Source organism: Macaca nemestrina, chromosome 1 (genome assembly GCF_043159975.1).
Source record: "Macaca nemestrina isolate mMacNem1 chromosome 1, mMacNem.hap1, whole genome shotgun sequence".
NCBI classification, from domain to species: domain Eukaryota; kingdom Metazoa; phylum Chordata; class Mammalia; order Primates; family Cercopithecidae; genus Macaca; species Macaca nemestrina.
The window spans coordinates 191,545,759-191,572,757 of NC_092125.1; the positions used below are offsets into that span (position 1 = coordinate 191,545,759).

At 37.4% G+C, this 26,999-nt stretch overlaps 1 protein-coding gene across 6 annotated transcripts in view; it reads left to right on the forward strand.

The window, feature by feature from the left end:
• Positions 1-26,999, forward strand: part of LOC105494838 (forkhead box J3) — a 151,605-nt gene that overhangs the window by 70,758 nt on the left and 53,848 nt on the right. For all 6 annotated transcript variants that reach the window (XM_011763718.3, XM_011763717.2, XM_011763721.2 and 3 more), the window contains one exon: positions 783-857. In XM_011763718.3, coding sequence (XP_011762020.1) covers positions 783-857 — 75 coding nt within the window. The remainder of the gene's footprint in view (positions 1-782; positions 858-26,999) is intronic.

Below are 26,999 nucleotides of genomic sequence, written 5' to 3' on the forward strand. Positions count from 1 at the left end.
ATATTCTGTACGGATTGTGGTACAGTCCTACTTATTCATGAATAAATTTCTGTTTCACAGACTCTGCAGGTTTCCAAGGGCATTTTCCTGCTACCCACTTTGGGTGTTCTTCCCTGCTACAATGAGGAATTTAGATGTTCTTCCCAGCTCCCTGTAGCCAGTATCTTTCCATGTGTTTTTCTTTTTTACAGACTGTGGTGAGAACCTAATTGGGTTCTGTATGTTTTTTTGTAATAGAGCAGTGGAATTTTTAAAAAATATTTTTTAAACTAATTAAAAAGTGCTAGTACATGTGTCTTGCAGACTATTTGGACTTTGCAGTAAAGAGAAGAAAATAGTCATACTCTTTAATTTCATGTAGAATACCTTCTAACATTTTGCATTCTGGCTTATTTCCAAGAATAAATAAATAAATTTAAAATAAGTACCACAATTAAAGTCATAATATGTATCATAATATGCCAATTTTATATTTTGGCATTTAATATTTAACATTACATTACAGGCATCTTCCTGTATCGTTAAAAGTGTTAAACACTTAAAATGCTACATGTATTACATTTTACGAAATCCTCTAGAAATTATTTTCCAGTAATAGCTTCCCCTTGTAGCATTCATAATTTGAAAGTCAGAAAGTTTAAATTTTAAGCTCATTAAAAAGTTTATTCCATTTGTAATTGTTTTGCAAAGCATAGAGATGTTTAGATTTCTAATTCTGTTTTAAAGTTGGGTTATGTTTTTAGGATTTTATTGACCTTATGGCTTTTCTTCTTTAATTCCAGAATTCCATACGACATAATCTGTCATTGAACAAATGTTTCCTTAAAGTGCCTCGATCCAAGGATGACCCTGGAAAGGTAGGATTCATTTTCTTAAAACAGCTGAATTCTTCAGTATGTCGCTTGTCATGTTTGAATTAAGAACTTTTCCAGTTCATTGAATAGGAACCTCTGCAAAGTAGTAAGTCCCCCCCCGCCCCGCTCTAAAGCTTGTTAGAGAGTTTTAAGCTGTGGGAAGCTAACTAGTGTATAGCCAATGTGCACCACAGCGCTGTTGTACTTTGCTGTTTCTAATCTTTGGTTGAAGTGTTGTGTATTAAATGAAATTTGGTGTTTGAGCTGCTTGTCAGGAACCATAATTATTACATAAAACGGGTGCATCTGTGTGTAACTGGCAACAGGTGGAAGTATTCTTACACTGGAATAAAATAGTTTCTCTGTTATTAACCCATTTCTGAGTATAATCAAGAAGCGTGTTCTCTACTTGACTCCTCTTATCTCCTGACACCATTGCATTTTTCACGTTTTTAGCGTTTTTTCTATGGTGACTCCCGCCTTTCTTTTGTTGTTTTAATAGCTAGTCAACTATAGTGTGCCCCGAACTTGGTACTAGTTGCTTGGTTTCTGAAACTTAAGAGTACTTGGTTGTACTGTATTTGGTTGTCAAGGTAAGTTACTAGATTAGGACTTTGAGACAGTGTATTTATTGGCAAGCACGATGCTTGTTTAGGTGGTTAGACTTCTTATATTTGTTTTTAGGCTAACTGATTTTGGAAGAATCTTTCTGAAATGTAAGCCTGATCATGTAAGCACCTTGCTTAAAAGTATTCCTTAGTGTCCTGGAGGTGTTTACTTTCTCTTCTTGTAAAATGTTCTTTACTATTTTTTTCTCTATCTGCCTTTCCAGCTGTAATTCACCTCATTCAAGACACATTGTGAAGAACTACTTGAAGTTTTCCAAACATGCCATTCACATGGTCTTCTGTACAAATTTCCTTGCTTTACTTGTCTAGACTGTTTCTTATCTTTCAGTATTGAGCTGCAACATGACTTCTCTGAGGCTTTTTCGTTTCCCCATACTTCAGCTGAGTTTGTTGCTCCCTCTTTTGAGTTCCTTTTATTTTGTAGTGACCGTCATCGTTGTAGTAAGTAGCTCCTAACTGGACTCTCCATGGCTGGGCTCAATCCCTCCAGTTTATATTAACTTTCACATAGTATGCAGCAATCTTCCCCGCCCCCCCCCCCCCCCCAAAAAAAATGTTAACTTACTCATATGGTCTCTTTTTTTAAGCTCTTTGTTAGTTATCTACTGCCTTTAAAATCTAAATTTATGCAAGTAGGGATCATGTGTATCTTGTTCACTGTTTAGACCCAGTTGCTGGCACAGTGGCTGGTGACACTGAGGAGACACCGTTGTTGAATGAATGAATATACTGTATCCTCTGTCAGACTGTTAACTTCTTGAGATTAGAGATGAAGAGTTATTCATTTCTATCTTAAAGCAGTTTTTCTGAAGTAGTGAACATTTTATAGCACTTTTTATCATCTTTGTGCCCTGTCAGGTTGGTTCTCAGTAAGACTGAACAGATTAATAGTCTTGTAAAAAATTGTTTCTCTATGTTTTTAACTTTGAGGTTCTAAATAGGAATTGTTGCACCTTTTCCTTTAAAGGAGGCTTTTTACAAAAAGATAATTAGATTCTAAAAATAAATTATCACATTTCCTATAGGCAATGAGTATATATGGGTCAGACTGAAAAATATTTTTAAGAGACTTCAGAGATTATTTATTAGAGTCCTATGAAGTCACTAATTAGGTTCTGTAAACATTTTGGTTCTGATTGGATTTTTAAATGAATTCGAAGTAATTTTTAAAAATTAAAAAATCAATACATATGGAGGCTTAATTCTATCATGTACTTGATTTTAACCAATTGGAGACTCTTAAAAATGTGTCATATTAGGTATTTTTCTTTTGTGTAGAAGTTTAAGCTTTTGTTCATCTTTAATGTATGGGGTAAGACAGATGTGGAAAACATGTTACTCATTGCAACTCTTTTTTTTGAATCAGGATTCTTAATAGTGTGCAACTAAAATGAAATACAGAAATGAATTGAGTCCTGAGAGGCTAATCAGAGCTTTCATCTTTTACCAGTAGTTTTCAGTTTTAAGGTTTTGTATTTATTAAAACACCCCGTTCTTACTGATTTTGGTCATAGTAAGTAAATATCATACATTTGATTTTATAAAGTACATTTGTAGTAGTAATTTTTCTTTTCAGTCTCAAAGTGAGGTTTATTTTATTTGTTTGTTTGTTTGTTAATTTTGGGATGGAGTCTCACTCTGTTGCCCAGGCTGGATTGCAGTAGTGCAGTCTCAGCTCACTGCAGCCTCTGTTTCCCGGGTTTAAGCAATTCTCCTGCCTCAGCCTCCTGAGTAACTGGACTACCAGTGTACATCACCATGCCTGGCTAACTTTTGCATTTTAAGTAGAGACGGGGTTTCACATCTTGGCCAAACTGGTGTTGAACTCCTGACCTCAAGAGATCTGACCACCTTGGCCTTCCAAAGTGCTGGGATTATAGGCGTGAGCTACCACGCATGGCCACAAAGCGAGGTTTAAATACATTTTTCTCATTGATTTTGGTCAGACGTAGATGTAAATTTGGTCTTATAAATACATTTATGTGAATAAAGTCATTTTTATTTTTGATTTAAAAATGAGATTTTGTTTAAGAAAGCACAAAATTCCACTGCTTTAAAAACACTTTGAAGACTTCATCTCAAGTCCATTTCATAAAAGAAGAAACTAAGGCCAGTAGATGAGGAACAGCTTGCTCAGGTTCAGTGTGGAATTTAGAACCCAGGCATATTGGCCAGACATACTTGTTAGTCACAGAAACTCAATACAAACTAACTTAAGGGGAAAAGTACTTAAGGAAGAACTGGAGCCAGGTTCTTAAATTATATCACCAGGAATGTCTCTTTTCATCCCTTAGTTGTGCTAATTTCTCTGATAGCTTCATTTTCAGTCCAATAAGTGGCAAATACGTCTGTCAGCAGCTCTGGTTTATATTTCATCAGCTGAGTAACACTTAACAGAGAGAGTATGCCTGATGTTCACCCCGCCACCTCCCAAATAACTGAAATTATAGAAAAAGTCTTAGAATGAATGCTGAACAAACAAAATACACTGGGTTTCTTAGTTCTTAGATTAGTACTTTTCCCATGATATCAATCTTCCTTGAGAGGGAGACCAAAATGTTAGTTAAGTTTTAGTACTTATGAATTGTTTTTTCTTTTTGCATTACAGTGTTTCCTGGCATTTGAGGAGCTTTTCCAAAACTACCCTCACCACAGTGGGAGAAAACCATTGAGCCAAGGTGGGGTGGGAGTAGATTTTGGTCTTGGGTATGGGGTGGACTTTATAACCCCTTAGAATTTTGCTAGCTGCTGCCATGACTTAGGTCAAGAGGTGGAAGTAACTCATACAGCATCTTCTCTGTATTTTCACGATACAGCTTTCTGTTCATTGTATTACCAGAGAGGTGTGAAGAACAACCTAATCTTGAAGTGTATTGTTAAATCACAGATGTTTTTATGTGGCTATCTATTCCTTACTTAATCCTTCATTTTCAAGAAGATTGTGTCGTAAAAGCCCTTAATATTTGGTACCTTTCTATGTACATTGGTGGTCTGAGATTCATTTTCCTCACCTCTTTACAACTAATTTCAAGCAGCCATATTATCACTTTATTTTAAAAAAAACACACACACAAAATGAAATTCAATTTTGCATCCACAACTTTGCTGCTTTTTTGGGGACAGATTTGTTTTTCTTCTCTTGATTGTAACCCTTTTCACCCTGTGTATACATTGGGCAGTCTGTCTCCATTTTTTAAGTCCGATCTTTTATCTCTTCTCTTTTTGTTAGTTCTGTTTTCTCTATATTTGTCTTCTTTTTTTTTTTTTTTAATTCTTTGGATTATAAGTCTTATTGTGTAATTCATGCTTATGTCTTAATTATCTTAAAGGTAAATGTTTACATTAGGGAAAAACAGATTACTGCCTAAATGTAGTTTAAAAAATATAATTCTCTTTCTCTGCTTTTCAGCTTAACCTTTTCTCAATTTTGTTTCCCTGTCTTCAGTTCAGAAAAATTATCTTTGACTTGAAAGGAACTAAAGGATTATAGGGCTCAGTTTCAACAGTTACCTAAACTTAGTAGCAGTGGACTCTAATAGAACTGAGAAAATAGCTAAGAAGTTAAAAACCACATGAAGGCCACCTGACTATCCTGGGGAAATAACTACAGTTAATTCATAGAAGAGTTTTTAGGGGTGTGGGGGTTAGGGAATCTTTGTCTTGCCTGGGAATGGGAAGTTGTAAAGCCTTAGGGACCGGAAAGATTGGGCTCTCCTGCTTTGTGAGGAAATAACAAATTCATTGCTAAGAGACTAACTTTTGAAACTTCCAGGATTGTGATTTTTTCTTTAAAAAATTTTTTTGAGACAAGATCTTGCCCTTTTGCCCAGTGCAGTGGTGCTCTCATAGCTTACTGGGCTCAAGTGATTCTCCAGAGTAGCCAGGATGACAGCACATGCCACCACGCCTGGCTAAGTTTTTGAAATTTTTTGTGGAGATGGAGTTCTCACTGTGTTGCCTAGACTGGTCTTGAACTCCTGGCTTCAAGTGCTCCTGCCTTGGCTTCCCAAAGTGTTGGGATTAGAGGTGTGAGCCACCATGCCTCACAAATTATGAATTTTTTTCTATTCTTATTCTGTAGATTAGTATAAGGGACCATAACATAGTTGACTGATCTTTCTTTTTAAAGGGTATTCTTTTTTTGGGGCTATGTTAGTATTATATTTATTTGTAAATTGCTTGTTAGTCTCTGGTATCCCATTTTGGTCTCTTTCTTTGAAAAATGTGTAGAAAAACTGGAGAGGTTTGAGGGAACATAAAATATAACATTAAATGATTAACAGTGTTGTAGGAGTCATAGGTATTACCCTAGAGAAGGAAGATAAGAGTATAATTTTAATGCTAGTCTTAAGTAAATGCATGATTTTTGTGAGGAGGAAAATGACTGCTTATCTGTGTTTCCGTACAAACTAAACAGGAACTAGTACTGAAGGATAAGCAAGAGTTTGGTTGGACCAAAATAAGAAATGTCATATTTATTGAAGTGAAAAAACACTGATACAGCTTCCCAAGGGAGACTTTAGAGTTTGTCACTTCTGAAGCACTTGAATAGATGAGGTTGGTTGCATTTGTCATTTTAACTCATGGTAGATAAGAACTCCAGTTGAAGGCTAGAAGAGGACATGATCAAGTTTAGCTGAGGGACGAGTCATAGCAAAGCTGGGTAGAGTCAGGAATTAAGGGAATTAATGTAAGTACTAACGTGAGATCCAAACGTGAGAAATGGATTGGTGCCATTGAGTGATTGTCGAGACAGAGGTGAATTATGAATGTGAGGCATTCCATTAGACAAACCAAGGTTAGAAAGCCAAGGTATTCAGAAAATTAGGAAGATTGAGTTAGATAGAAGTGAGAATCTGATTCAGGGAGATAACACTGCAGAAGCTGAAAGAAGTCTTGGCCTAGAGCCCTGATGTTAATACTGTTCGAGCAGTGTGGTTGCAGCTGCCTTTTGTTTAGACATACAGTGTTCTCTGTTCTCTTTTTAAAGTTGAAAGAGAACATTTTGTTGTTGTTGTCCTCTTTTTTTTTCTTTTCCAGATCTAAACTACTTTAAAAAATAACGTTATACCTAGAAATTTTTTAAAAAAATTATGTATGGTAAAATTTACTCTTTGGTGTATAATTCTATTACTTTCAACAAACACAGTGTAACCATCGCTGTAATCAAAATAAAGAACAGTATTCTAGATTGTCACTTGGTAGTCAGCCCTTTCCCTTATCCCCAGGCCTTTGCAACTACTGATCTGTTTGTGTCCCTATAATTTTGCCTTTTCCAAAATGCCATGTAAATGGGACTCATGTAGTACATGGCCTTCTGAGTCTGGCTTCTTTCCTTTAGTGTAATGTATATGAGAGCCATCCATGTCGTTGTGCGTATCAGCAGTTTTGTTTCATTTCATTGCATATATTCCATCATACGGATTTATCAGAGTTTAATCACTATTTGAAAGACATGTTTTTGCTAATTGTGTGTTCATTTGACCATCAAGTTACTTTCTTTTTGGCTTAGACTTGACAGATATTGAGCTATAACCCTCAAGTAGTAACATAATAGTCATGTTAAGCTGCCTTGTGAGTGGATTATATAGGTGAGCCATTTGTTTCTTGGAAATTCGTTATGATAAGTAAAACTTTATCTCTAACTTAAAGTTTCTAAAAGGATCGATTGGTACTATGATTTAAAAGCAAGATATGTCTGTTAATCCCTTAATGGGATATACTTTTTAAGTATCCTTAACATTTAGTGGAATTGTTTACTATACTACAGTCAGTATGCCAATTACATATTTTAATCCATTGATTAAGAGGAAATTTCTTAACACTGTCTCTCTAGGCTTAATTTGATGATCAATGTATTTAAAAGTAATAAAAACTTGTATTTGTACAAAAAGGGTATTTCAAGGACCTGAGCAGGCATTGGAATCGTTATCCATATGTTCATTCAGTCAACTAGCCAGACAAGCAGCCTGCCTTTGAAGTACTTACTGTGTGTTTGACCATTCATAGTCTATTTTTGTGGTCTCAGTAGCTATTTAACCTATTGTCCAAGCCAGAAACTTCTGAGAATGAAAGGGGTGCTATTCTTAACTATGTTTAGGGAACAGGTATAAAGCAGGATTGAAACTCAAAGTACGGTTACACTATCTGTGGTGCATGCAAATGCTGTGCCTGAGCAGTTACCAGGAACAGCATCCTAAGAAGTTGGGAGAAAACAAAGCAAACAAATCTTTCGAAGATGGATTGCCGAAATAAACTGGGAGAGGTTAAAAAAAAAAAAAAAAAAAAAGAAAGAAAGAAAGATGAAGGCATGGTATAAAGCCAAAGAAGTCAGAGACAAGAGGAATCCAGCTCCTGAGGTGAATGTGCATTGAAAGCTAAGGAAGAGCTTATATGCCCACTGGTAACATGATGAGTCATGTTACCAGTGGGCATATACTTGGCAATAGTAATAGATTTCACCGTTTGGAATGGTTAGCTATTTATGACAGAGACTGCTCTCCCCAGGAGTCTGAAATTAATATTAGCATTTTTGGTTTATTTGTACTTAATCAGGTAATAGCTTTTTTATTAGGCTATTTTCAACCTAAGATAAAGCAGGGTACTTTGTGTTGACATAAAATTTCAGCTAGAAATAAAGTTTTAGAATAATTAAAATGCCCCCTTTTTTTTTTTTTTTTGAGACGGAGTCTCGCTTTGTGGTCCAGGCTGGAGTGCAGTGGCCGAATCTCAGCTCACTGCAAGCTCCGCCTCCCGGGTTTACGCCATTCTCCTGCCTCAGCCTCCCGAGTAGCTGGGACTACAGGCACCCGCCACCTCGCCCGGCTAGTTTTTTGTATTTTTTTAGTAGAGACGGGGTTTCACCATGTTAGCCAGGATGGTCTCGATCTCCTGACCTCGTGATCCGCCCGTCTCGGCCTCCCAAAGTGCTGGGATTACAGGCTTGAGCCACCGCGCCCGGCCTAAAATGCTCTTTATTTGAAGTAATAAATACTTTATAATGATGGGAATAAAGACATTTAAGTTTATTGTTGGTCTTTGACACATCTTCATTTCTGATGCATTTTCTTTTCTTTTTCTTTTTGAGACAGAGTCTCACTCCATCACCTAGGCTGGAGTGCAGTGGCATGATCTTGTTTCACTGCACCTCTGCCTTCCAGGCCAAACGATTCTCCTGCCTCACCCTCCCCAGTAGTTGGGATTACAAGCGTGTGCCACCACGCCTGGCTAATTCCCCCCCCCCCCCCAGTAGAGATGGGATTTCACCATGTTGGCCAGGCTGGTCTCAAACTCCTGACCTCAAATGATCCACCCGCGTTGGCTTCCCAAAGTGCTGGGATTACAGGTGTGAGCCATCGCGCCCGGCCATTTCTGATGGATTTTCTTTATCTTGATTACCTTGATTTTTTTCTGAAATTTGTGAATTGCTGGTATTTGTTTGCTCTCTTCTACTTAACAATGACACCTGGTTTTCAGTTGGGTGCCACTTTCCTCCCCTCTGGAATTAACTTCTGTTTTAGGGTATCTTGAATCATTTTTGGAAAATATGATCAAAGTTGTAGAATTCTTGTTTGTGATCTTTCTTTGGGATTTTACAGGGTAAGCCACTGCAGTCTTTTCTGTCAGAAGGGACATTACTGTGTTGTACTGGAATTGTTGATAAAAAGTAATGTCTGTATCTGTATATTGCTTTAAAGAATTGAGAGCCATGTTACATGCATTATCTTGATCCTCAAAATAAGCCTGTGGTCAAGCCCCAGTTTTAGATAGTGATCCTTGAGTGCATAGTAGATTTTTTCCATAAGTTCACATAATAGAACTACATGTAAATGGAATCATTCAGTATATACTCATTTGTGTCTTTCACTCAGTATAATGTTTATAATGCTGCTACATATATTACTTGTTTGTTTCTTATTGTTAAGTGGTATTCCATTGTGTGAATCTATGACAGTTTGTTTATACATTTATTTGTTGATGGACACTTGAGGTGTTTTCAGTTTTAGGCTATTAATAATTACTAGTAAATTCTTAAACAAGTTTTCTGTGGACATGCTTTCTATTTCTCCTGAAGGATAGAATTACTGGGTCAGAGGGCAGATGGAAGGTTAACTTTATAAGAAACTGCCACACCCTTTCCCAAAGTGGTTGTGCTGTTTTACATTCCCAACAGCAATACCTGAGGGTTGCAGTTTTGCTTCCTATGGCCAACAGTTGGTTATTACCTGGCCAACAGTTGGTTATTATCTGTCTTTTTAACTGTAGCCATTCTATTGGGTGCGAAGTGGTATTTCATCATGGTTTTTATTTGAATTTTCCTGATGGCTGTTGATATTGAGCATCTTTTTATGTGCTTCCTGGGCATTTGTATGTCTTCTCCTCTGAAAGTTTTTAAAAAGTCTTTTGACTTAGAAAACACTGGTTGTCATTATTACTGAGTTGTAAGCATTTTAAAAAATATATTCTGGATACAAGTCTTTCCTTAGATTTCTGTTGTTTAAATGTTTTTTTAGACTATGGTTTGCCTTTTTGCTTTCACAATAGTGTTTTAAAAAGAGTAGAAAATTTGAATTTTGGTGAAGTCGAATTTATCATTTTTTAATTTAATTGTTAGTGACTTGTGTATCCTGTCAGGAAATCAAGTACGGTCATGAAGATTTTCTTTTTAAGTTTTATAATTTTAGATTTTGCACTTAGGCCCATTGCAAATTGCTATTTATGTATGGCGTGTTTATTCTTCCTGATAAATCGTTCTTTTATCTTTATGAAATGTTCTTCTTAATTTCTTTTTTTTTTTTTGAGGCGAAGTCTCGCTCTGTTGCCCAGGCTGGAACGCAGTGGCGCGATCTCGGCTCCCTACAAACCTCTATTTCCCAGCTTCAAGCAATTCTTCTGCCTCAGCCTCCCGAGTAGCTGGGAGGTGGCACGTGCCACCATGCCCGGCTAATTTTTGTATTTTTAGTAGAGACAGGGTTTCATTATATTGGCCACACTGGTCTTGAACTCCTGACCTCGTGATCCGCCTGCCTCGGCCTCCCAAAGTGCTGAGATTACAGGCATGAGCCACCGCACCCGGCACTTAATTTCTTAAAATGCTCTTTGTCCTGAAGCCTACTTTGTCTGATACTAATTTAGCCATTCCAGCTTTCTTATGCAACATCATGGTGTATCTTTTTCCAGTATTTTGCTTTTAGTCTGTAAACATCTTTGTGTTTAAAGTGTTTCTCTGGTAAACAACGTGGCCATTGGCTCTTGCTTTTAAAATTGTCTAATGACCTCTGCCTTCTATTTAGACCACTTAGTGTTTGTATTTAATTTAATGTGATTATTGGTGTCGTTGCTGTTTGTTTTTCTTTTGTTCTTAATGTTACTTTATTTCTACAACCTTTGGGGTTAATCAGATAGTTTATAGGATTCTATTTTATTTCATCTCTTGACTTCTTAGTGTCCTCTTTTAATTAGTTTTTTAATAGTCATTCTAGAATTTAACAATATGTATCACTAACTTATGAGAGTCTATTTGGAGGTAATATTATACCACCCTCCACTTCATACCTTACAGTTTATACCACCTACTGCTACCTCCTGCCATCCATTTAAAAATGTATTAACATTACAACAGTATAATTTTATTTATCTGCCATTCCTTTCTTTGTGCTATTGTCATATCTTGTACTTCTACTTATACCATAAATCCTGTCTTAGGATTTGTGTTATTTGCTTTAAATAGTTAGTTGCCTTTTAAGGAAATTACATTGGAGGAAATATTTTCTTAGTTATTTACCTTTTCTGATGTTCTTTCCTGGAAATCTAAGTTTCCATCTGGTAACCTTTCTCTTCAGCCTAACAGTATTCTCTGGTAGTTCTTGTAGTGCAGGTCTGCAAGCAACAAATTTTATAGGCCTTTGTTCATCTGAAAATATCTTTATTTCATCCTCAGTATACTTTTTTCTGGGTATGGATTCCTGGGTTTGCAGGGTATTCCCACTTGTCAGAGTTTTGAATATATTCCATTTTGAAGATGTTCCATTGGCCTCCATTATTTTTTATGAAAAGTCAGCTGTCATTCTTATTTTTATTCTTCTATATGTAATGTGTGTTGCACCCCCAAACCCCTGCCACTTTTGGTAGCTTTCAGTAATTTTTCTCTTTTTCTTTGGATCTCAGCAGTTTGACTGTGATATGGTTTGATGTAGTGTTTTTGTATTTATTCTAGGCTTGCTAATCTAGGATCAACAAGATGAGGCTTTCCTCCAAATTTGGGATATTTTCAGTTGTTATTTTTAAAAATTCTTTTGGCCCTATTTTTTCTTTTTCTTTTAGGGTCAGTTATAATGAGACTTGAATTTTTTTCACAAGTCCTTGAGACTGTTAATTTTTCTTATCTTTTTGTTCCTCAGATCGGTTAGGTTCTACTGATCTATTTTCAGGATCTCTGAATCTGATTCTGTCTAATCTATTGGTGAACTTTTATTTCAATTACTGGACTTTTTTTTTTTTTTTTTGAGATGGAATTTTGCTCTTGTTGCCCAGGCTGGAGTGCAATGGCGCAATCTCTGCCCACCACAACCTCTGCCTCCCAGGTTCAAGCAATTCTCCTGCCTCAGCCTGCCAAGTAGCTGGGGTTACAGGCATGTGCCACCACGCCCGGCTAATTTTGTATTTTTAGTAGAGATGGGGTTTCTCCACGTTGGCCAGGCTGGTCTGAAACTCCCAACCTCAGGTGATCTGCCCACCTCAGCCTCCCATGTGCCCAGCCTACTGTACTTTTTAATTATAGAACTTCCCTTTGGTCCTTCTTGTGTATGTACATAGGTAATTGGTGAAATGGATTCAAGCAGTTGCTTTGATGCTAGAGAATTAGGACTTATGTGAGGTCCCTGACCAGTTAGTTAGTATTTCCTGTACATGAAACATGCATAGGAGACTCTGCTTCCCTTTGGGGTTTTATTTTAAGAGGGTATGAAGTATTGTCCATATCTGTATAGTGTTTAGCAGTCCCGTGAGCCTAATTCAGCCTCATGTGATTCCTTCTGTCATCACTGATCTTTTCAGGTCCTGGTTTTTACATGAAAACAAAATAATTAGAAGAGTTAAGATGTTTTAAAAAGTAACATGATTTTAACGATAAATAACCTGAAATACTATGTCACTTTCAACTAGTCTCTTCTAGTCTCTGTTTACTTTTTCTGTACCTTCTTCTACATTGCTGCCTTAGGGTTTGGCACATAAGTGAAAACACAAGTCTACTTCGGTGGCCTTTTTGTCAAGTCCAGGGTTGGACTTTGTGCTTCTAAATTTTATATTCAAGCTATACTCTACTATTTTTCTTGCATTTATGATACACGGTATCTAAAATAGTATTTCATTTTCTTTATCCTTTAAAGCCCAGCTCACATTTCAGTATAATAACTGGGAAAGGAATTTATTTTCCTTTTTTAACCTACTCTACCTTTTCAAAATTAATTGCTCTCTTCTTTTTGCTCCCATGGTTCTTGGGGAATTTCACTATTATAGCTCCTTCAATTGTGAGTTTTTCATTTACAAGGATTAGGTCTTTGACATTTTCATACGTCCATCATACCCAGCAGTGTCTGATACACAGTAGATGCCTAATAAATGTTTATCTCAAAAGTGATGTTTGTCTTTTCCTAGGTAACTAAGAAGTCGCTGTTCTATTCTCAAAGGAACTTTTCAAATTCTACATAAATTTTTTGCCATTTTAAATTAAGACTGGTCTCTGAATGTTCTAGAAATTGTCACTTTGCTTCATTTTACTCAGACTTTGATTTTTGATCAGTAGGTTGGGGCCAGGAAACTTATTTCACTTCTTGACATTGATTCACATCTACTTTAAATTTGGGAGGATCTTTTGAGTTCTTAACCTTCAGGTAGGTGAATTCCTTGATTTTTCTCTTAATGACTACTTTAGGTAACTTTTATCACAGACAAACATGGTCCAGAGGAGAGCCAGGAATCAGCTAGAAATCAGGAGCCTTTTACCCAAAGAAATATATACTCATTTATGTTTCTTTTACTCCGCTTATCTTTGTAATCATTCTTTTATAAAGATACATGCACACGTATGTTTATTGCAGCACTATTCACAATAGCAAAGACATGGAATTAACCCAAATGCCCATCAATGATAAATAAAATATGGTACATATACACCACGGAATACTACGCAGCCATAATAAGGAATGAGATCACGTCCTTTGCAGGAACGTGGATGAAGTGGGAAGCCACCATCCTCAGCAAACTAACAGGGAACAGAAAACCAGACACCACATGTTCTCACTCATAGTGGGAGTTGAACAATGAGGACACAAGGACACAGGGAGGGGAACAACACACACCGGGGCCTGTCGGGTCGGCGGGCAGCAAGGAGAGGAAAAACATCAGGACAAATAGCTAATGTATGCAGGGCTTAAAACCTAGTGACGGGTTGATAGGTGCAGTAAACCACCATGGCACACATATACGTATGTAACAAACCTGCACGTTCTGCACATGTATCCCGGAATTAAAAAAAAAAAAAGAAAAGAAAAATCAGGAGGCTTGAGTTCTTTCTGGACAATATCACTGGCTTTGCTTTGTGAAAGGTGTCTTTTGACTGTATTGTACATACCCTGTGTTTGATTAGAGCCTGTTGATTCCTTTTTCTCTTAGATCAAAAAAAGTTTTTTATTGAGATAAAATTTACATACTATAAATGTTGTCTTTTAAAAGTATATAATTCAGTAGTTTTACTATAAATCATCACTATCAAATTTCAGGACATTTTCATTTCATCCCTCCCAAAAAGAAACCTATCCATTAATAATAGTCTCTCACCATTTCCACCATCTCAAGTTCCTGGCAACCACTACATTACTTTCTGTTTCTGTGAATTTGCCTATTCTGGGCATGTTACCTATTTTGGACATTTCATATAAAATAATTACACAATATGTGGCATTTTGGGCTTCTTTCACTTACCCTAAGGTTTTCAGGGTCATCCATATTGTAACATGTAATAGTGCTTAATTCCTTTTTATGCTAGAGTGAAACTCCATTGCATAGCTATACCACAGTTGTTAGTCTCTTTATCCAGCTGAACATTTATATAGTTTCTACTTTGAAACAAAAATGCTGCTGTGAGTATTTGTGTATACACTTTAGGATAGACTCAGTGTTTTTATTTCTCTTGTGTATGTTTTTAGTTTTTTAGGAGTGGAATTGCTGGGTCATATGTTTAATATTTTGTGGAACAGCCAGACTGTCTTTCAAAGCAGTTGTACCGTTTACATTCCCACAGTTATGAGGGTTGCAGTTTTTCACATCCTTGCCAGTGGTACTTACTAAGTGTCTTTTTTATTATGGTTGTCCTTGTGTGTATAAAATGATACCTCACTTTGTAATGGTTTTGATTTTCATTGGATTAATGGCAGTTGATGGTGATCAAATTTTGATGTGCCTGTTGGCCATCTGTACATCTCCTTTGGAGAAATGTTTATTTAGATTATGTGCCCATTTTAAATGGAATTATTTCTCCCTTATAACTCAGTTGTAAGAGTTTTTATGTATATTAGATACAGGTCCTGTATCGCTTATATAATTTGCAAGTATTTCCTTTTATTGTGTGGTTGTATTTTTTTTTACCTTCTTAAAATTTTTTTAAAACTTTTTAATTGATACATATTATTTGTGCATTTTTATGGGGTACTTGTGGTATTTTGTTACGGGCATAGACTGTGTAATGATCAACTCAGGGTAATTAGGGAATATATCACCTTAAGTATTTATCATTTTAATGTATTGGGAACACTTCAAGTCCTCTCTTCTATTTATTTTGAAATAAACAATGCATTGTTGTTAATTATAGCCAGTCTACCCTGCTGTGAAACTTTGAAACTTATTTCTTCTATCTAACTGTATGTTTGTACCCATTAATAAACTTATTTTCACCCCACACTGCTACACTCTGCCCATCCTCTGGTGACTATCATTCTGCTCTTTACCTCCATGAGATTAACTTTTTTACCTTCCACATATGAATGAAAATATGTGATATTTGTCCTTCTGTGCCTGGCTTAACATTCTTTCAGTTCCATCCATGTTGCTACAAATGACAGGCTTTCATTCTTTTTTATGATAGCATTTCATTATGTATCTATACCGTATGTTCTTTATCCCATTCAGCCATTGATGGATATTCAGTTTGATTCCGTATCTTTGCTTTTGTGAATAGTGTTGCAGTAAACACAGGGTTGCAGGTATCCCTTTGATATAGTGATTTCTTTTCCTTTGGGTAAATGCCACATCATAGGGTAGTTCTATTTTTAGTTCTTTCTTTTTTTTAGAAATCAGCATACTGTTTTCCATAATGACTGTACTAATTTACATTCCCACCACAAGTATATGAGAGCTCCCTTTTTTCCACATCCTCTTCAGTGTCTGTTATTTTTTGTCTTTTTAATCATAGCTATTCTAACTGCAGTAAGAGGATATCACCTTGTGGTTTTGATTTGCATTTCCTTAATGATTATTGATGTTGAACATTTTTTTCATATACCTGTTGGCCATTTGTATGCCTTCCTATGAGAAATTCCATTCATATTTTTTTGCCCACTTTTTAATGGGTGTGTGTGTGTATGTGTATGTAAATAATTATTGAAGTTGAGTCCCTTGTATGTTCTGAATATTAGCCTCTTGTCAGATGAATGGTTTGCAAATATTTTCTCCTACCCAACAGATTGTCTCTTCACTCCATTGATTATTTACTTTGCTGTGCAGAAGCCTTTTAGTTTAATATAATCTCATTTGTTTATTTTTGTTTTGTTGCCTGTGCTTTTGAGATCTTAGTCATACAATCTTTATCTACTCAAATGTCCTGAAATATTTCCCCTGTGTTTCTTCTAGTAGTTTTTTTTAGTTTTGAGTCTTTCATTTAGGTCTTTAATCCATTTTGAGTTGAATTTTAAGGTGAGGTATAGGAGCCTAGTTTCATTCTTCTGCCTATGGACATTCACTTTTCCTAGGACCATTGAGTTTTTTGGGGGAGTCTTTAGGTTTTTCTAGATGTAAGATCATGTCATGTGCAAAGAGGGACAGTTTGCCTTCCTCTTTTCCAGTTTAGATGCCTTTTATTTCCTTTTCTTGCCTGACTGTGCTAACTAGGACTTCAGTACTATATTGAATAGTAGTAGTGAAAGCGGCATCTTTGTCTTGACCAGCTTTTAGAGGAAAAAGTTCCAGCTTTTCCCAGTTTGGTATGATATTAGCTGTGGGTTTGTCGTAAATGGCCTTTATTATGTTGAGGTGTGCTGCTTTTATGCCTGATTTCTTGAGAATTCTTATGAAATGATGTTGAATTTTTTCAAATGCTTTTTCTGTATCTGTTGAAATGATCATGTGATTTTTGTCTTTCATTCTGTTGATGTGATGTATTAGGTTTACTCATATGCCTATGTTGAACCATTCTTGTATCCCTGGTATAAATCTCACTTGGGCATGGTGTATTATCTTTTAGATGTGCAGTTGGATTTGGTTTGCTAGTATTTTGTTGAGGATTTTTGTGTCTGTGTACATCAGAGATAATTGGCCTGCAGGTCTTTTTTTTGTGGTGTCCTTGTTTGGTTTTGGTATCAGGGTAATGCAAGCCCGATAGAATCAGTAAAGGAGAATTCCTTCCTCTTTAATTTTTGGGAACGGTTTGGGAATTGGGTTAGTTCTTTATAAGTTTGGCAGAATTCGGCAGTGAAGTCTTTGTAATCTTGGGCTTTTCTTTGTTGGGAGCCTATATATATATTTTTTTTGAGATGAGTGTCAGGCTGGAGTACAGTGGTGCGATCTCAGCTCACTGCAACCTCTGCCTCCCGGGTTCAAGTGATTCTCCTGCCTCAGCCTTCTGAGTAGCTGGGATTACAGGCACACACACCATGCCCAGCTAATTTTTGTACTTTTAGTAGAGACGGGGTTTCACCATATTGGTCAGGCTGGTCTCAAACTCCTGACCTCGTGATCTGCCTGCCTCAGCCTCCCAAAGTGCTCGGATTATAGGTGTGAGCCACTGCTCCTGGCCAAGACTTTTTATTACTGATTCAGTCTTGTTACTTGTTACTGGTTTGTTCAGATTTTCTATTTCTTCCTGATTCAGTATTGGTAGCTTGTATGTGTCCATGAATTTATTCATTTCCTCTAAGTTTTACAGTTTGGTAGCATCTAGTTGTTCATAATCATCTGGTGGTCTGTATTTCTGTGATACCAGTTGTTACGTCTTCTTTTTTGTTTCTGATTTTGTTTATTTGGGTCTTCTCTTTTTTTTTCTTGATTAATGTGGCTGTCAGTGTATTGATTTTTCTTATTGTTTTCAAAAGACCAACTTTTAGTTGATAGTTTGTATTTTTTAAACCTCTTTAGTTTTGCTCTGACCTTTATTATTTCTATTTTCTTAAGTTTTTTAGATTCAAGGTCTTGCTGTATTGCCCAGTCTGGAGGGAAGTGACATGATCGTAGCTCATTGCAGCCATGAACTCCAGGACTAACAGGATACCTCTCACCTCAGTCTCTTGAGTAGCTGGGACTATAGGCACATGTCACCATGCTAGGCTAATTTTTAAGTATTTTTTTAGAGATGAGACCAGCCCATTGCCCAGGCTGCATTATTTCTTTTCGTCTATTAATTTTGTGTTTGGTTTGTTCTTGCTTTTCTGGTTCTTGAAGTGTATTGTTAGATGTTTATTTGAAATCTTTCTGCTTTTTTTGATGTAGGCATTTATTGTTATAAACTTTCCTTTAGCTCTGCTTTTGCTGTATTCTATAGGCTTTGGTATGTTGTGTTTTCATTTTCATTTATTTCAAGAAAGTTTTTTATTTCCTTCTTAATTTCTTCATTGACCCAATAGTCATTCAGGAGCATTTTGTTTACTTTCCCGTTATTTGTAGTTTCCAAAGTTCCTCTTGTTACTTTCTAGTTTTAGTCCATGTCGTCTGAGACTATACTTGGCATAATTTTGATTTAAAAATGTTTTTGAGACTTTTTTGGGACCTAACAAATGGTCTGTCTTGGAGAATATTCCGTATACTGATGGGAACAATGGGTATGTTGCAGCTGTTGGATAAAATATTCTGTAGATGTCTTTTAGGTCCTTTTGTTCGGGTGCAGTTTAAATCCAACGTTTCTTTGTCTGATACTTGTTTTATGTATGTGGTTCCTCTGGTGTTGGATGCATATATATTTAGAGTTTTTATATCTTCTTGGTGAATTGGTCCCTTTATCATTATATGATGACTGTCTTTGTCTCTTCTGGTTGTTCTTGACTTAAAGTCTGTTTTATCTAATGCAACTATATCTGCTTATCTTGGTTACTGTTTGTGTGGAATATCTTTCTCCATTCCTTTGCTTTCAGTCGTGTTTCTTTACAGGTGAAGCAAGTTTCTTGTAGGCAGCATATAGTTGGGTCATGGTTTTTGTTTTTTGTTTAAATCCATTCAGGTAGTCTATGTCTTTTAAGTGGAAAATTTAATCTGTTTACATTCAAGGTTGTAATGGATATGTGAGGATTTATTTCTGTCATTCTGTTCATTATTTTCTGGTTGTTTTATATCTTGTGTTCCTTTCTCTCTTGTTGCTTATTGCAATTTGGTAGTTTTCTGTAGTGGTAACATTTGAGTTTTTTTCTCTTCTTCATTTGTGTGTTTGTTCTACCAGTGAGTTCTTTTACTTCTCTGTGTTTTCTTGATGGTAGATACCATCCTTTTGCTCATGGACGTAGGACTCCCTTAAGCCCTTTTTTGTGGGGTTTGTCTAATGGTCATGAATTCCTTCAGTTTTTGTATTTCTGGGAAAGACTTTATTTTGCTGCAGGGTAACTTTCCTGGGAATGGTATTTTTTACCTACATGCTGTGTTCTTCCAGCACTTTGAATATATCATCCCATTCTCTCCTGGTCTGTAAGATTTCTGCTGAGAAATCCACTGTTAGTCTGATGAAGATTCTCTTATAATAATAGACTACTTTTTCTTGGTTTTTTTAGAACTTTGTGTTTGACTTTTGCCAGTTTAAGTATAATGTGTCACAAAGAAAATCTTTTTGGGTTGTGTCTATTTGGGGATCTCTGAGCTTCCTGTATCTGAATATCTAAATCTCTTGCTATAATAGATTGGTAAGTTTTCTGCTGTTACTTTGTTAAATAAAACTTTCTGTGCCTTTCATCTTCAGTTTCTGGAACACCCAGAATTTGTCTACTTTGGTCCCTTTATGGTGTCCCACATGTCACATATGCAGTGGTGGGCCAGGTAGATTGCTGTGTCCTTGGTTCCCTGGGCAGGATGTGTGGCATGAATGATGGCAGTAGTGGCAGGAGAGCCCTCTTTCATTCTTTTTTTTTTTTTTAAACCTTATTGAGTTATTTCTAAAGATCTCTCTTCAAGTTCTGAGATTCTTCTTTCTGTTTGATCTAGCCTATTGTTGAAGCTCTCAAATGAATTTTTAAAATTTCATTTATTGAATTCTTTCATTCCAGGATCTGTTTTTGGTTCTTTTTAATGATATCTGTCTCTGGTGAATTTCTCATTCATATCCTCAGTTGTTTTTCTGGTTTCTTTGTACTGTTTATTTGCGTTCTCTTGTATCTCACTGAGCTTCTTTAATATTATTATTTCAAATTTCTTTTCAGGTATTTCATAAATTTCATATTCATTGTAATCTGTTTTTGGAGAATTACTGTGTTTCTTTGGAGGTTTTTTTTTTTTTTTCACGTTTCTTGTGTTTTTATGTTGATGTCTGTGCATCTAATGTAGCAGTTACTTCTTCCAATTTTTTAGGTTGACTTTCCTAGGGGAAGACTTTTTCCTGAAGATGTATCTATGAGACGTCTGTTGCATGGAACACTTTAGCTTTGATTCTGAGTGTATGTAGCAGTGTAGCCTCCATATGATTTCTTCAGTTGTAAATGGCATCAGTGATTTTTGTGTTTTTCTCAGTGACTTGGGCTATAGTCATTAGTGGAGGCTGTGGCAAGGCTTTGCTAAGGATGAGGATGCTCAGTAGGCCAGTTCTTGGGCCCTGGTGATGGTAGTGGTGGGTTGGATGTTCCTGTCCTTGAGCCCCTGGGTAGTGTTCTGGTGTTAGTGGGTCCAAATGGGCCATTCTTCGGCCTCAAGGCAGCTTGGCTGGTTACTGACAGTGGCAGCAGTGGGCTGGACAGTTGGTGTGTCCTCATTCCCCTGGACAGCGTGGGTGATGGCGGTAATGGTGGTGGGACAACCCTCGGGTTCTGAAGTGGTATGAATTGTTGTTATCAGTGGCTGTGATGTGTGGGAGGGCCATTCCTCAGACCTCATGTGTCACTCACAGGTGACTGGTGGTTGTGGTAGTGGCAAGCTGGGTGGTTTTGTCCTCAGGGCCCCAGGAAGTATGCACAGATGCCAGCCATGGTGGGTGGGGCAATCCCTGGTCCCCTAGGCAGTATGCATTGGCACTTGGAGGGGCTGTGCCAGGCCAGAGTGGCTTGTCCTTAGGTGTACTTGGGCACTGGCTTTGGTGGACAGAGTGGAGATGATCCCCAGGTGCTTTGGCAGTGTGCTCAGGTAGCTGGAGCAGTGTTTGCGGTGGGCTGGGGAAGTCTGTCCTCAAGGTGTATACAAATATGCTGTGGCTATGCTGCTAGGGGTGGCAGAGTTGTCGGTGGCTGCAGCTGCAGACAGTTCTCAGGCTTCAGAGAGTGTGTGCTTCAGCCCCTGGTGGAGTTGTCAGGAACCTCCCTATGCTAGTCTCAGGGCCCTCATAGGAATTCTCCTGTGGTTAGGGTTACAGACATTCATAATAAAAATGTGGACCTCTGGGAATCACTCACTTACCCTTTTCCCTCAGTGGGCAGCCTCTCCAGGATTCCAGGTGAGCTGGCCGCCTGCTTCCCTCACCTCCTCCTTCCCTGCCTCAGGTGTTTCTTGTTACTTCTTTGTTAAATTCTAGTGTTCTGTCTTAGATGCTATGTTTGAAATGTGATTATCTGCTTGCTATTTGGTTTTTCTAAGTGCAGGAGGCAAGTACCAGATCTGTTTTCACTTTCTTAATAGTGTCTTTTGACAAAACAAATTTATAATTTTGGTGAATTGTTCAATTTTCTTTGGGTTGGTTGCCCTTTTGATGTCATAGCTAAGAAAAGATTTCCTAATCCAAGGTTACAAAGATTTACATTTATCTTTTCTAAAAGTTTCACAGTTTTATCCCTTCCATTTAGATCTTTGATCCATTTTGATTAATTTTTACATGTGGTGTGAATTAGGAGACCCAGTTTCATTCTTTTACATGTGGACCATTTTCCTGGCACTAATTGTTGAAAAGATGGTTTCACTGTTGAATTGTCTTGGTAGTCTAGAAAACAATTTGACCATAAATGTATAAATACATGGATTTACTTCTAGACTGTCGTATCAGTTCCACTGATCTGTATGTCTGCTCCTGTGCCAGCATCACACTGTCCTGATTACTACAACTTTATAATAAGTTTTGAAGTCTGAGAATGTGAATCCTCTCCTCCAAGTTCTTCTTTTTCAAGATTATGTTGGCTATTCTGGGTTCCTTGACATTACAATATATATTTTAGGATTATCTTGTCAATATCTGCAAAAAAAACCAGCTGGGATTTTGATAGAACTTACATTGAATCTATACACTGATTTGGGGAGTGTTGCCATCTTAACATTAAGCCTTCCATCTGTGAACACATGATGTCTTTAAAAAGCTGATGAGCAAGACCCTACCTCTATAAAAACAAACAAAAAACCTAAATTTAGTTCAATGGACCCAAGTAGTATATTGAGGGTTTAACAAAATATATATGAAAGTATTCCCTCCTCCAATATCTGACCTTATATTATTTTGTATTAATCTTAAGATATTATTATTCTTTCTTACCTCCTACAGTTTCTATGAAAGAACAAGCACACAAATATTTGGCAAATCCTAAATCTTAAGGGCAGAAAAGGACCTTTAAAATCATCCACTACAACTTTTATATAATTATTGCAGAGAACAATTACTAAAGAGAGTTATGCCTAGGAAAAGTAATTTGGCTAACCCCAAAAGATTTGTGTTTTCATTTAGCTTGCAAGGAAATAGATGATAAAAAAAGAAATAGTTGATTGGATTCATCATTCTACTTGGAATTTATAGATCTAAATAGGAGAATTTTTTTGCAGTTGTGGAGCAGAGATGACTATCCTTCAACAAAATTGTAGGCTATCAAATACTTCGTAAGGTAAGTACAAAAGCCAGAGTAATAATGCTCTAGAATCTATTAGAATTGTATTTGAAATCTGGACTCAATATTTACAAGATAGGTATGTTTGTTTTAGTTTTATGTGTGACAGTTGATGGGTAGTTAGTTACATTCAAAAGATGTTGTCCATTTTGGTACACATACCTTTAAAACCAGGGATATCTAAGTAACTCATCAAGTGAGTAGAAGATAGCTAAAAAATCATACCATGTCAGGTGTAGAAAAAATATTTGACAAAGGTTAACACTCATCCAGCAAACTACCAATAAAGAGAGAATTTCCTTAACTTAATTAGAAGCATTTATGAAAAACCTACAGTTTATATTTTACTCTGCGATTGAGAACAAAGCAAGGTGTTTACATTCAACCACTTTTATTCAAAATTCTATTAGAGGTCCTAGCCAATGGAGTAAGGCAAGAAAAAGAAAGAAAAGGCATCCAGATTGAAAAAGGATAAGTAAGCCTGTCTTTATTTGCAAACATTAGATCCTAAGGAATCTGTGGAAAAAACTAGTAGAAATAATATGTGAGTTTAGCAAGGGTACAAGCTACAAGGAAGGAATGCTTGAAAAATGAAGTTAACAAAAGCAAGATAATGAAATACTGTAGGGATACATTTTAACAAAATATATGTGGACCTGTTCACTGAAAACTGCAAAACATTACCAAGAGAACTAAGGGCAGATCTGCATGAATGGAGACATGTATAGTATGTTTGTGGAGTGGAAGACTCAATGTTAGATGCCATTCCTCCCCAGGTAGATTTATAGAGTTAATGTAAACTCAGTAAAAAAAAATCCTAGGCTGGGTGCAGTGGCTCACAGCTGTAATTCCAGTGCTTTGGGAGGCTGATACAGGAAGATCGCTTGAGTCCAGGAGTTCAAGACCAGCCTGGGCAACATACAAAAAAGAAGACGAATTTGCTAGATGTGGTCGTGCATGCCTATGGTCCCAGCTACTTGGGAGCCTGAGGTGGGAGGATCTCTTGGGCCTGGAGGATGAGGCTGCAGTGAGCCATGATTATGCCACTACACTCCAGCCAGGGTGACAGAGACCCTCGCTAAAAAAGGGGAAAAAAAAATCCTCATAGGCTTCATTTTTAGAAATTGGCATTCTGGTCCTCTTATTTATGTGGAAATGCAAAGGGCCTAAAATAGGCAAAATAATTTTGGAAAAAAACAAAGTTGGGCGAGCCACTGCCAGCCCACAGGTCAGCTTGTGGTGGTGGTGGTGGGGAACCAAAGTTGTAGGATATATACTGCCTGATTTCTAATTTTTATACAGTTAACAATAATTAAGACAAAATGGTATTGGCGGCTGGGCATGGTGGCTCACACTGTAATTACAGCACTTTGGGAGACTGAGGTGGGCAGATCACTTGAGGTCAGGAATTTGAGACCAGCCTGGCCAACGTGGCGAAATCCCATCTCTACTAAAAATATAGAAAAATTAGCCGGGCATGGTGGTACACACCTGTATTCCCAGCTACTTGGGAGACTGAGGTGGGAGAATTGCTTGAATCTGGGAGTTGGAGGTTGCAGTGAGTGAGATCATGGCACTCCATCCACTGCAGCCTGGGTGACAGAGTGACTCCGGTCTCAAAAAATAAAAAAATAAAAAATGGTATTGGCATAAGGATAGACATGTAGATCAATAGAATAGAGTTTAGAAATAGACTGTCGTGTGTGTGTGTGTGTGTGTGTGTGTGTGTGTGTGTGTGTGTGTGTGTTTTGATAGAGGTACTGATGTAATTCAGTAGGGAAATGTTACAATATTTTAAAGAAATTATGCTGTATATCTGAGTGGACAAAAAATTAATATTGCTCCTTATCACACACTTATACAGAAAATTAACTCTAGGTATACCAGAGACCTAAACATGGAAGTTAAGACTATAAAACTTCTAGAAGAAAACAGTGGAGAATATATTTGCTATCTTGGAGTAGGCAAATTAAAGAAAAACATATAAATCACATACCATAAAATGAAAATTTGATAGATTGGACTTTATTGAATGAAAAGCTTTTTGCTCCTTACAAGGTTCCATTATGAAAACAGATAACCACAGATTGTGAGGGAATACTCACAGTACATATTCACATAGAAATGACTTGTTATTCGGAATATTAAAAAGTCTCATAACAGAAATAGCCTATATTCTTATAATCCAAATAAAACATGGGCAAAAGATATGAATAGACACTTTACAAAGGATAATATATGGGTGGCAAATAAGTACGTGCAAAGATGTACAACATCTTTATTTGTTAGAGAAATGCACTTGAAAATCACTGAGGCACAACCACACATCAGTAGAGAGAGTATAATTGAAAAGGCTTAAAATACCAAGTGTTGGCAAGAAGGGAACAGCTGTATTGTCATACCCTGCTGTCGAGAGTGGAAAATAGTTTGACAGTTTGAGTTCACTTGTATGAAATGCTAGAAAATACACAATGATAGGAATCAGTGGTTGTGTAGGATGAGAGAAGGCGAAGGAAAGGGAATTGCTTCCTGAGTCACGCAAAGGAGATTTTTAGGGTTCTGTATTTTTAGTGTTAGTTACATGAATGTATACAATTGTCAAACTTTCTTAAATTGCACACTTAAAATGGGTGCATTTTATTTTTATTTAAATATACTTCAGCAAAGTTGATTTAAAAATAAAACTAGATTGAGTGTGATGGCTCATGCCTGTAATCCTAGTGCTTGGGATGCCTAGGTGGGAAGATCCTTATAGACCAGAAGTTCAAGACTAGCTTTGGCAACATAGCAAGACCCTGTCTCTACAAAAAGATAAAGAAAAATGTTAGCTGGGCCTGGTGGCAGGCACTTATAGTCCTACCTACTCAGGAGACTGAGGAAGGAGTGTTGATTAAGCCCAGGAGTGTGAAGTTGCAGTGATCTATGATTGTGTGCCACTGTGTTCCATTGTTGGCACCAGAACAAGACCTTGCCTCAACACCCTTTTCCCTGCCCAAAAAAAACAAAAAAACCCACTTAAACAAAAACCTCCTGTTTCCTACTTGCTCCACATGAGCCTAGTGGTATAGACCCTACTCTGGGAGGAAATTGAACTGAGCCTGTGTTTGTTGATTGGCTATCTAAAATGTCAGTTCAGTTTTTGTGAGATTTCTATATTGTCTAACAAGGAAGAGCAAAGGTAACGCTTCTTAGATGGCCGGGTGTGGTGGCTCACCTGTAACCCCAGCATTTTGGGGTGCCCAAGGCAGGAGGATCACTTGAGCCCAAGAGTTTGAGACTAACCGGGGCAACATGACAAGACCCCATTTCTACAAAAAATCAGAAAACTAGGCAGGGTGCAGTGGCCCACACCTGTAATCCCAGCACTTGGGAGGCAGATCACCTGAGGTCAGGAGTTTGAAATCAGCCTGGCCAACATGGTGAAACCCCGTCTCAACTGAAAATACAAAAATTATCTGGGCGTGACGGTGGGCGCCTATAATCCCAGCTACCTGGGAGGCTAAGGCGGGAGACTTGCCTGACCCCAGGAGGCGGAGGTTGCAGTGAGCTGAGATTGCGCCACTGCACTCCAGCCTGGCCAACAGAGGAGTGAGAGTCTGGCTCAAAACAAACAAACAAACAAAAAACCAGGCGTGGAGGTGGAGTGTCTGTGGTCTCAGCTACTTGTGAGGCTTGGGATCACTTGAACTTGGGAGGTCAAGGCTGCATTATGCCCTGATCGTGCCACTGTGTTTAGAAAAAAAGAAAAGGCTGAGAGGTACTTTTTTGGTGGTAAAATATACGTAAGATAATTCTTACCATTTGAATCATTTTAGGTATACAGTTCAGTAATATTAAGTTCATTCACATTGTTGTGCAGTCATCACTACCATCTATCTCGAGAACCTTTTCATCTTCCCACTTAAATTTTTTTTTTTTTTTTTTTGAGACGGAGTCTCGCTCTGTCGCCCAGGCTGGAGTGCAGTGGCGCGATGTCGGCTCACTGCAAGCTCCGTCCCCCGGGTTCATGCCATTCTTCTGCCTCAGCCTCCCATGTAGCTGGGACTACAGGCGCCCGCCACCACGCCCGGCTACTTTTTTTTTTTTTTTTTTTTTGTATTTTTAGTAGAGACAGGGTTTCACCGTGTTAGCCAGGATGGTCTCGATCTCCTGACCTTGTGATCCTCCCGTCTCGACCTCCCAAAGTGCTGGGATTACAGGCGTGAGCCACTGCACCCGGCAAATTCTTTACTCATTAAACAATAAGTGCCTATATTCCTTTCCCC